The sequence below is a fragment of the Myiozetetes cayanensis genome, unplaced genomic scaffold, assembly GCF_022539395.1.
Source record: "Myiozetetes cayanensis isolate MyiCay16 unplaced genomic scaffold, myiCay2020 scf311, whole genome shotgun sequence".
NCBI classification, from domain to species: Eukaryota; Metazoa; Chordata; class Aves; order Passeriformes; family Tyrannidae; genus Myiozetetes; species Myiozetetes cayanensis.
The window spans coordinates 38181-50142 of NW_026087535.1; the positions used below are offsets into that span (position 1 = coordinate 38181).

The 11962-nt window shown below is 48.4% G+C and overlaps 1 protein-coding gene and 1 long non-coding RNA gene across 3 annotated transcripts; both read right to left on the reverse strand.

The window, feature by feature from the left end:
- Positions 1 to 603: 603 nt before the first annotated feature.
- Positions 604 to 11677, reverse strand: LOC126645830 (endoplasmic reticulum transmembrane helix translocase-like). The gene is made up of 3 exons (XM_050326644.1): positions 11541 to 11677; positions 7572 to 7715; positions 604 to 783 (listed from the first exon to the last, which is right to left on the reverse strand). The coding sequence occupies exons 1-3, from the start codon at positions 11577 to 11579 to the stop codon at positions 673 to 675; spliced, it is 294 nt and encodes a 97-aa protein (XP_050182601.1). The 5' UTR covers positions 11580 to 11677; the 3' UTR covers positions 604 to 672.
- On the reverse strand, positions 2831 to 4328 carry LOC126645831 (uncharacterized). 2 transcript variants are annotated; one of them, XR_007630174.1, is made up of 3 exons: positions 4294 to 4328; positions 3930 to 4118; positions 2831 to 3368 (listed from the first exon to the last, which is right to left on the reverse strand). It is a non-coding gene; the product is annotated as an uncharacterized LOC126645831 (long non-coding RNA). The 2 variants fall into 2 exon arrangements; XR_007630173.1 differs by having other exon boundaries at positions 2831 to 3567.
- Positions 11678 to 11962: the final 285 nt, after the last annotated feature.

Genomic DNA, 11962 nt, shown 5'->3' on the forward strand with positions numbered 1-11962 from the left:
AAAAATTCCTTAAAATTTGAGCGTTTTCCTTAAAAATTCCAGGATTTCCCATGAAAATTCCCAAAAATTCCTTAAAATTTGAGCGTTTTCCTTAAAAATTCCAGGATTTCCCGTGAAAATTCAAAAAAATTCCTTAAAATTTGAGCGTTTTCCTTGAAAATTTCAGCATTTCCCATGAAAATTCCAAAAAATTCCTTAAAATTTGAGCGTTTTCCTTGAAAATTTGAGGATTTCCCATGAAAATTCCCAAAAATTCCTTAAAATTTGAGCGTTTTCCTGGAAAATTTCACCATTTCCCATGAAAATTCCCAAATATTTCTTAAAATTTGAGCATTTTCCATGAAAATGTGAGGATTTCCCATGAAAATTCCTGAAAATTCCTTAAAATTTGAGCGTTTTCCTTAAAAATTTCCCCCTTTCCCCCTTAAAACCCAAAACTTTTCCCCCAAATCCCAGGAATTCCCCTCCCCCCTCCCTCCTTTCCCCCCCAAAATTCCCAGAAAACCAAACCCCATCCCCAAAAAAATCCGACTTTTTCCTCCACCCAACCCTCGGATTTGGGGTTGGAAAAATCCCCCCCTAAAAACTCCTCTTTAATGGGAATTTCAGATTGTTGGGAATTTTTATTGGGGGGAGGGGAGGGAAAGAACCAAAAAAATTGGGAATTGCCCCTCAGGAAGGCACTTGGAGCTTGGAGCTTCCCAGCAGGAATTGCAGGAGTCGATCCACGGAAAGAGCCAGCAGGAAATCGCCAACCACCACCTGGGAGATCACCACTTTGAACTGGGAAAAGAAGGGGGAAAAATGGGATTATTGAGGGGAAATCAGCACTTGGAACTGGGAAAAAAGGGTGGGAAAGAAGGGGAAAAATGGGAGAAAAGATGGGAAAAAATAGGGGAAAAGAAGGGGAAAAAATGGGAAAAAAGGATGGAAAAGAAGGAAAAAAAATGGAGAAAAAAGGATGGAAAAGAAGGGAAAAAAATGGGGGAAAAGAAGGGAAAAAATGAAAAAAAAAAGGTGGAGAAGAAGGGAAAAAAATGGGAAAAGAAGGGGAAAAATGGGGGAAAAGAAGGGAAAAAATGGGATTATTGAGGGGAAATGACCAATTTAAACTGGGAAAAGAAGGGAAAAAAATGGGATTATTGAGGGGAAATCATCACTTGGAAATGGGAAAAAAGGGTGGAGAAAGAAGGGGAAAAAATGGGAAAAAAGGGTGGAAAAGAAGGGGAAAAAATGGGGAAAAAGGGTGGAGAAGAAGGGAAAAGAAGGAAAAAAAAAGGGAAAAAAGGATGGAAAAGAAGGGGAAAAAATGGGAACAAAGGATGGAAAAGAAGGGAAAAAAATGGGGGAAAAGAAGGGGAAAAAATGGGAAAAAAGGATGGAGAAGAAGGGAAAAAAATGGGGGAAAAGAAGGGGAAAAAATGGGAAAAAAGGATGGAGAAGAAGGGAAAAAAATGGGGGAAAAAAGGGGAAAAAATGGAAAAAAAGGATGGGAAAAACGGATTATTGATGGGAAATCATCACTTGGAACTGGGAAAAAAGGGTGGAAAAGAAGGGAAAAAAATGGGAAAAAAGGATGGAAAAAATGGGATTATTGAGGGGAAATCACCAATTTAAACTGGGAAAAGAAGGGAAAAAAATGGGATTATTGAGGGGAAATCATCACTTGGAACTGGGAAAGGAAGGGAAAAAATGGGGGAAAAGAAGGGAAAAAAAATGGAATTATTGAGGGGAAATCGGCAATTTGAACTGGGAAAAGAAGGGGAAAAAATGGGGGAAAAGAAGGGAAAAAAATGGAATTATTGAGGGGAAATGACCAATTTAAACTGGGAAAGGAAGGGGAAAAAATGGGATTATTGAGGGAATTGGTAATTTCAATGGGGAAAAAGGGTGGAAAAGAAGGGAAAAATGGGGAAAAAAGGATGGAAAAGAAGGGAAAAAAATGGGGGAAAAGAAGGGAAAAATGGGAAAAAAGGATGGAAAAGAAGGGAAAAAAATGGGAAAAAAGGGTGGAAAAGAAGGGGAAAAACTGGGAATAAAGGATGGAAAAGAAGGGAAAAAACTGGGATTATTGAGGGGATTTTTGGGATTGGGAAAGGATTGGAAGGTTGGGTTTTTTCCAGTTGGAATTCCAAGGGTAAGGGAGGTTTTTTTGGGATCAGAGGGGGATCCAACCTGGCCTTGGGCACTTCCAGGGATGGGAATTCCCGAGTTTTCTCTGGGAATTCCAACTCAAATCCCTTCCCAGCCAAGGATTCCTTCCCAAAAATTCCCCCTCCAGAATTCCCAATTTCCCAGAATTCCCAATTTCCCAGGAATCCCCTCAGAATTCCCAATTTCCCAGAATTCCCAATTTCCCAGGAATCCCCCCATAAATTCCCAATTTCCCAGGAATCCCCTCCAGAATTCCCAATTTCCCAGAATTCCCAATTTCCCAGGAATTGCCCAGAATTCCCAATTTCCCAGAATTCCCAATTTCCCAGGAATGTCCCCCAGAATTCCCAATTTCCTCAGGAATCCCCCCCAGAATTCCCAATTTCCCAGAATTCCCAATTTCCCAGGAATTTTTCAGAATTCCCAATTTCCCAGAATTCCCAATTCCCCAGGAATTGCCCAGAATTCCCAAGTTCTCAGAATTCCCAATTTCCTAGGAATGCCCCAAAATTACCCCAAAACCCCCTTGGGATCCCATCCCTTCAATCCACCCCCACATTCCCAATGAAAATTCCCAAGGAATCAGCCCTGGAATTCCAGGATTCCCTCAGTGGGGATCTCCCTGAGAGATTCCCACCCTTCCCAACCCGGATTTGGACCCCAGGAATGCCCCAAAATTGCCCCAAAATTGCCCCAAAATCCCACGGGAAGCTCCAAAAAACCCCCTTGGAATTCCATTGGGATCCCATCCCTTCAATCCACCCTGACATTCCCAATGAAAATTCCCATGGAATCAGCTCTGGAATTCCAGGATTCCCTCACTGGGGATCTCCCTGAGAGATTCCCACCCTTCCCAACCCTGATTTGGATCCCAAAATCCCATGGGAAGCTCCAAAAAACCCCCTTGGAACGCCTTTGGGATCCCATCCCTTCAATCCACCCTGACATTCCCAATGAAAATTCCCATGGAAAAGGCCCTGGAATTCCAGGATTTCCTCATTGGGGATCTCCCTGAGAGATTCCCACCCTTCCCAACCTGGATTTGGACCCCAGGAATGCCCCAAAATTGCCCCAAAATCCCATGGGAAGCTCCAAAAAACCCTCTCTGGTCAATCCACCCCCACATTCCCAATGAAAATTCCCATGGAAACAGCTCTGGAATTCCAGGATTTCCTCATTGGGGATCTCCCTGAGAGATTCCCACCCTTCCCAACCTGGATTTGGACCCCAGGAATGCCCCAAAATTGCCCCAAAATCCCATGGGAAGCTCCAAAAAACCCCCTTGGAATTCCATTGGGATCCCATCCCTTCAATCCACCCCCACATTCCCAATGAAAATTCCCATGGAAAAGGCCTGGAATTTTGGGATTCCCTCATTGGGGATCTCCCTGAGAGATTCCCACCCTTCCCAACCTGGATTTGGACCCCAGGAATGTCCCAAAATTGCCCCAAAATCCCATGGGAAGCTCCAAAACCCCCTCTGGTCAATCCACCCTGACATTCCTGATGAAAATTCCCATGGAATCAGCCCTGGAATTCCAGGATTCCCTCATTGGGGATCTCCCTGAGAGATTCCCACCCTTCCCAACCTGGATTTGGACCCCAAAATCCCATGGGAAGCTCCAAAAAACCCCCAAAATTACCCCAAAACCCCCTTGGGATCCCATCCTTTCAATCCACCCCCACATTCCCAATGAAAATTCCCATGGAAAAGGCCTGGAATTTTGGGATTAATTCATTGGGGATCTCCCTGAGAGATTCCCACCCTTCCCAACCTGGATTTGGATCCCAGGAATGCCCCAAAATTGCCCCAAAATCCCATGGGAAGCTCCAAAAAACCCCCTTGGGATCCCATCCCTTCAATCCACCCCGACATTCCCAATGAAAATTCCCATGGAAACAGGCCTGGAATTCCAGGATTTCCTCATTGGGGATCTCCCTGAGAGATTCCCACCCTTCCCAACCTGGATTTGGATCCCAAAATTGCCCCAAAATCCCATGGGAAGCTCCAAAAAACCCCCTGGGGATCCCATCCCTTCAATCCACCTTGACATTCCCAATGAAAATTCCCAGGAAAGGCCTGGAATTTTGGGATTAATTCACTGGGGATCTCCCTGAGAGATTCCCACCCTTCCCAACCTGGATTTGGACCCCAGGAATGCCCCAAAATTGCCCCAAAACCCCCTTGGGATCCCATCCCTTCAATCCACCCTTGACATTCCCAATGAAAATTCCCATGGAAACAGTCCTGGAATTCCAGGATTTCCTCATTGGGGATCTCCCTGAGAGATTCCCACCCTTCCCAACCTGGATTTGGACCCCAAAATCCCATGGGAAGCTCCAAAAAACCCCCTCAGGTCAATCCACCCTCACATTCCCAATGAAAATTCCCATGGAAAAGCCCTGGAATTTTGGGATTTCCTCATTGGGGATCTCCCTGAGAGATTCCCACCCTTCCCAGCCTGGATTTGGACCCCAAAATTGCCCCAAAATCCCATGGGAAGCTCCAAAAAACCCCCTCAGGTCAATCCACCCTGACATTCCCGATGAAAATTCCCATGGAAAAGGCCTGGAATTTTGGGATTCCCTCATTGGGGATCTCCCTGAGAGATTCCCACCCTTCCCAACCTAGTTTGGACCCCAGGAATGCCCCAAGATTAGCCCCAAAAAATCTGCTCCCAGAGAATCCTAGAGCTCAAAAACCCTCTGAGGATCCCATCGCTCAATCCACCCGACATTTCCCAATGATGAAAATTCCCATGGAACAGCCCTGGAATTCAGGATTTCCTCATTGGGGATCTCCTGAGAAGATTCCCACCCTTCCCAACCTGGATTTGGACCCAGGAATGCCCCAAGTGCCCCAAAATCCCATGGGAAGCTCCAAAATCCCCTCGGTCAATCCACCTCACATTCCGATGAAATTCCCATGGAACTGCTCTGGAATTTCGGGATTTCCTCATTGGGGATCTCCTGAGAAATTCCCACCCTTTCCAACCTGGATTTGGTCCCAAAATCCCATGGGAAGCTCAAAACCCCTTGGGATCCCATCCCTTCAATCCACCCTCATTCCCAATGAAAATTCCCATGGAAAAGCCCTGGAATTCCGGGATTTCTCATTGGGGATCTCCTGAGAGATTCCCACCCTTCCCAACCTGGTTTGGATCCCAGAATGCCCACAAGAATTGCCCCAAAACCCTTGGGATCCCATCCCCTTCAATCACCTGCACATTCCCAATGAGAAATTCCCATGGAAAAGCCCTGGAATTTCAGGATTGCCTCATTAGGGGATCTCCTGAGAGATTCCCACCCTTCCCAGCCTGGATTTGGATCCCAAAATCCCATAGGAAGCCCAAAATCCCTTGGAACTCCTTGGGATCCCATCCCTTCAATCCACCCTGACATTCCCGATGAGAATTCCCATGGAAAAGGCCTGGAATTTTGGGAATACCTCGGTGGGGATCTCCCTGAGAGATTCCCACCCTTCCCAACCTGGATTTGGACCCCAAAATCCCATGGGAAGCTCCAAAAAACCCCCTTGGAATCCCATTGGGATCCCATCCCTTCAATCCACCCCGACATTCCCGATGAAAATTCCCATGGAAAAGGCCCTGGAATTCCAGGATTTCCTCATTGGGGATCTCCCTGAGAGATTCCCACCCTTCCCAACCTGGATTTGGAGCCCAGAAATGCCCCAAAATTGCCCCAAAATCCCATGGGAAGCTCCAAAATCCCCTTGGGATCCCATCCCTTCAATCCACCCCCACATTCCCAATGAAAATTCCCATGGAAACAGCTCTGGAATTTTGGGATTCCCTCACTGGGGATCTCCCTGAGAGATTCCCACCCTTCCCAACCTGGATTTGGACCCCAAAATCCCATGGGAAGCTCCAAAAAACCCCCTTGGGATCCCATCCCTTCAATCCACCCCCACATTCCCAATGAAAATTCCCATGGAATCAGCCCTGGAATTCCAGGATTTCCTCATTGGGGATCTCCCTGAGAGATTCCCACCCTTCCCAACCTGGATTTGGACCCCAAAATTGCCCCAAAATTGCCCCAAAATCCCATGGGAAGCTCCAAAAAACCCCCTCAGGTCAATCCATCCTGACATTCCCGATGAGAATTCCCATGGAAAAGGCTCTGGAATTCCAGGATTTCCTCAGTGGGGATCTCCCTGAGAGATTCCCACCCTTCCCAGTCTGGATTTGGACCCCAGGAATGCCCCAAAATTGCCCCAAAATCCCATGGGAAGCTCCAAAAAACCCCCTTGGGATCCCATCCCTTCAATCCACCCCGACATTCCCAATGAAAATTCCCATGGAATCAGCCCTGGAATTCCGGGATTTCCTCATTGGGGATCTCCCTGAGAGATTCCCACCCTTCCCAACCTGGATTTGGATCCCAAAATTGCCCCAAAATCCCATGGGAAGCTCCAAAAAACCCCCTTGGGATCCCATCCCTTCAATCCACCCCGACATTCCCGATGAAAATTCCCATGGGAATGGCTCTGGAATTCCAGGATTTCCTCATTGGGGATCTCCCTGAGAGATTCCCACCCTTCCCAACCTGGATTTGGATCCCAAAATTGCCCCAAAATCCCATGGGAAGCTCCAAAAAACCCCCTCTGGTCAATCCACCCTCACATTCCCAATGAAAATTCCCATGGAAAAGGCCTGGAATTTTGGGATTTCCTCATTGGGGATCTCCCTGAGAGATTCCCACCCTTCCCAACCTGGATTTGGATCCCAAAATCCCATGGGAAGCTCCAAAAAACCCCCAAAATTACCCCAAACCCCCTTGGAACCCCCTTGGGATCCCATCCCTTCAATCCACTCCGACATTCCCAATGAAAATTCCCATGGAACAGGCCTGGAATTCCAGGATTTCCTCATTGGGGATCTCCCTGAGAGATTCCCACCCTTCCCAACCCAGATTTGGATCCCAGGAATGCCCCAAAATTGCCCCAAAATCCCATGGGAAGCTCCAAAAAAACCCCTCTGGTCAATCCAACCCCGACATTCCCAATGAAAATTCCCATGGAAACAGCCCTGGAATTCCAGGATTTCCTCATTGGGGATCTCCCTGAGAGATTCCCACCCTTCCCAGCCTGGATTTGGACCCCAGGAATGCCCCAAAATTACCCCAAAATCCCATGGGAAGCTCCAAAACCCCCTCAGGTCAATCCACCCTGACATTCCCAATGAAAATTCCCATGGAAACAGCCCTGGAATTCCAGGATTTCCTCATTGGGGATCTCCCTGAGAGATTCCCACCCTTCCCAGCCTGGATTTGGATCCCAAAATCCCATGGGAAGCTCCAAAATCCCCTTGGAATCCCCTTGGGATCCCATCCCTTCAATCCACCCCCACATTCCCGATGAGAATTCCCACGGAAAAGGCCTGGAATTGTGGGAATACCTCGGTGGGGATGTGGACGAGGCCGAAGTGCAGGTTGAATTCCGGGGAGGAGCCGCAGAGGAGCCCCAGGATGGCAATTCCAGACAGGAGGAGGCTCCACAGGAGGGGTTTGTTCTCCACGAGGCTCTCCATGAACGGATGGCCCTGGAAAAAAAACCGGGAATGGGATGGGAATGACTGGGAATGACTGGGAATGGGATGGGAATGACTGGGAATGGGATGGGAATGGGATGGGAATGGGGAATGGGGTGGGAATGGGGATGGGAATGACTGGGAATGACTGGGAATGACTGGGAATGGGATGGGAATGGGATGGGAATGGGGATGGGAATGGGATGGGAATGGGGATGGGAATGGGAAGGGAATGGGATGGGAATGGGATGGGAATGGGAATGGGGATGGGAGTGGGAATGAGACAGGGAATGGGAATGGGATGGGAATGGGAGTGGGAATGACTGGGAATGGGATGGGAATGGGAGTGGGAATGGGATGGGAATGGGAATGGGAATGGGAATGGGGATGGGAATGGGAATGGGGATGGGAATGGGGATGGGAATGGGAATGGGGATGGGGATGGGGATGGGAATGGGATGGGAATGACTGGGAATGACTGGGAATGGGATGGGAATGGGAATGGGAATGGGATGGGAATGGGATGGGAATGACTGGGAATGGGATGGGAATGGGAATGGGAATGGGAATGGGGATGGGAATGACTGGGAATGGGGTGGGAATGGGATGGGAATGACTGGGAATGGGAGTGGGAATGGGATGGGAATGGGATGGGAATGACTGGGAATGGGATGGGAATGGGGATGGGAATGACTGGGAATGGGATGGGAATGGGGATGGGAATGACTGGGAATGGGGATGGGAATGGGATGGGAATGGGATGGGAATGACTGGGAATGGGATGGGAATGACTGGGAATGGGAATGGGGATGGGAATGGGAATGGGAGTGGGAATGGGAATGGGAATGGGAATGGGGATGGGAATGGGATGGGAATGGGATGGGAATGACTGGGAATGGGATGGGAATGGGGATGGGAATGGGATGGGAATGGGATGGGAATGGGATGGGAATGGGAGTGGGAATGACTGGGAATGGGATGGGAATGGGGTGGGAATGACTGGGAATGGGATGGGAATGGGAAGGGGATGGGAGTGGGATGGGAATGGGGATGGGAATGGGATGGGACAGGGAATGGGAATGGGATGGGGATGGGAATGGGATGGGAATGGGAATGGGGATGGGGATGGGAATGGGAATGGGATGGGGATGGGATGGGAGTGGGAATGACTGGGAATGGGAGTGGGAATGACTGGGAATGGGGATGGGAGTGACTGGGAATGGGAATGGGAATGGGGGTGGGAATGACTGGGAATGGGAATGGGGATGGGAATGGGGATGGGAATGGGAATGGGGATGGGGATGGGAATGGGAATGGGGTGGGAATGGGATGGGGATGGGAATGGGGACAGGATGGGAATGGGATGGGAATGGGGATGGGGATGGGAATGGGATGGGAATGGGATGGGGATGGGAATGGGAATGGGGGTGGGAATGGGAATGGGAATGGGGATGGGAATGGGAATGGGAGTGGGAACAGAATGGGAATGGGAATGGGGATGGGAATGGGAATGGGAATGGGAACAGAATGGGAATGGGAATGGGGATGGGAATGGGAATGGGAGTGGGAACAGAATGGGAATGGGAATGGGGATGGGAATGGGAATGGGAGTGGGAACAGAATGGGAATGGGAATGGGGATGGGAATGGGAATGGGAGTGGGAACAGAATGGGAATGGGAATGGCACTGGGAATGGGAATGGGAATGGGAGTGGGAAGGGAATGGGAGTGGGAATGGGGATGGGGATGGGATGGGAATGGGAGTGGGAAGGGAATGGGAGTGGGAATGGGAATGGGAAGGGAATGGGAGTGGGAGTGGGAATGGGAATGAGAACGACAGGGAATGACACAGGGAATGAGACAGGGAATGGGAATGAGACAGGGAATGGCACTGGGAATGGGACAGGGAATGAGGGAATGGCAATGGGAATGGGAATGAGAATGGGAGTGGCACTGGGAATGGGACTGGGAAAGGGAATGAGACAGGGAATGGGACCGGCAATGGGGGAGGAGGGGAGGGATTTGGGGGTGGGGAGGAAGGGGGAAATGGGAAGGGATTGGGGGAATGGGAATACTGGGAAGGATTGGAGGGAATGGGAAGGGAAGGGAAGGGAAGGGAAGGGAAGGGAAGGGAAGGAAGGGAAGGGAAGGGAAGGGAAGGGAAGGGAAGGGAAGGGAAGGGAAGGGAAGGGAAGGGAAGGGAAGGGAAGGGAAGGGAAGGGGGGAATGGGAATAATGGGAAGGAATGGAGGGAATGGGAAGGAAAGGAGGGAATGGGAAGGGATGGAGGGAATGGGAATAATGGGAAGGAAAGGAGGGAATGGGACACTGGAAAAGGTTCCCAAGGGAAGTGGGCAAAGATTCCCAAGGGAAATGGGAAAAGATTCCCAAAGGAAATGGGAAAAGATTCCCAAAGGAAGTGGGAAAAAATTCCCAAGGGAATTGGGAAAAGATTCCCAAAGGAAGTGGGAAAAAATTCCCAAAGAAAATGGGAAAAGATTCCCAAAGGAAGTGGGCAAAGATTCCCAAAGCAGGCAAAGATTCCCAAGGAAAATGGGCAAAGATTCCCAAGGGAAATGGGAAAAGATTCCCAAAGGAAAATGGGAGAAGATTCTCAAAGAAAATGGGAAAAGATTCCCAAGGGAAATGGTAAAAGATTCCCAGGGGAAATGGGAAAAGATTCCCAAAAGGAAATGGGCAAAGATTCCCAAAAGGAAATGGGAAAAGATTCCCAAGGGAAATGGGAAAAGGTTCCAAAGGAAAATGTGAAAAGATTCCTAAAAGGAATGGGCAAAGATTCCCAAAGGAAATGGTAAAAAATTCCTAAAGGAAGTGGGAAAAGATTCCCAAAGGAAGTGGGAAAAGATTCCCAAAGGAAATGGGAAAAGATTCCCAAGGGTTTTGGGAATCTTTTCCCGAAGAAAATGGGAAAAGATTCCCAAGGAAAATGGGCAAAGATTCCCAAAGGGAAATGGGAAAAGATTCCCAAGAGAAGTGGGAAAAAATTCCCAAAGGGAAATGGGCAAAGATTCCCAAAGGAAAATGGGGAAAGATTCCCAAGGGAAATGGGAAAAGATTCCCAAGGAAAATGGGAGAAGATTCCAAAGAGAAGTGGGAAAAAATTCCCAAAGGGAAATGGGCAAAGATTCCCAAGGGAAATGGGCAAAGATTCCCAAAGGAAAATGGGAAAGGATTCCCAAGGGAAATGGGCAAAGATTCCCAAGGGAAATGGGAAAAGATTCCCAAGGAAATGGGAAAAGATTCTCAAGGGAAATGGGAAAAGTTTTCCAAAGGAAAACGGGCAAAGATTCCCAAGGGAAATGGGAAATGGTTCTGAAGGGAAGTGGGAAAAGTTTCCTAAAGAAAATGGGCAAAGATTCCCAAGCAGGCAAAGATTCCCAAGGGAAGTGGGAAAAGATTCCAAAGGGAAATGGGAAAAAATTCCCAAAGGAAATGGTAAAAGATTCCCAAAAGAAAATGGGAAAAGATTCCTAAGGGAAATGGGAAATGGTTCTGGAGGGAAGCAGGAAAAGTTTTCCAAGGGAAATGGGAGAAGATTCCCAAGGATTTTGGAAATCTTTTCCCAAAGGAAATGGGAAAAGATTCCCAAGGGTTTTGGGAATCTTTTCCCAAAGAAAATGGAAAAAGATTCCCGTGGAAATCCAAAGATCCCTCAGGTGAAAGAACCCAAAACCAGGGGTGGGATTTTCAGAACCATCCCCAGCAGGAAAAGTTGGAAATTAGGGTGGGGAAAGGAAGGAATATTTCAGGAAATATCCCTGGGAATATCCAGGGAATATCCAAGGGAATATTCCAAGGGAATTCCTGGATGCCAAACCTTGTAGTTGATGGCGAAGGTGGCCATCTGCATGGCCATGGACAGGATGTAAATTGTGCTGTTCACCAGGCTGGGCTCGAATTCCTTGCTCAGATCCACGAATTCCTCCTCCCTGAGGGGGAAAAAAACCCAGGAATGTTGGGTTGGGATTGAGGAAAAACCTCTGGAATTCCTGGAATTCCCAACCCCCCTCAATCCTGCTTTTCTTGGGATGAAAAATGGGATGATCCCAAAGGTCCCTTCCCAACCCAGAGCATTCCCAGAGAATTCCCAGAGCATTCCCAGAGAATTCCCAGAGCATTCCCATTGGGTTGGGATTGAGGAAACACCTCTGGAATTCCTGGAATTCCCAACCCCATCCTGGTTTTCTCAGGGGGATCCCAAAGGTCCCTTCCCACCCAGAGAATTCCCAGCTCAGATCC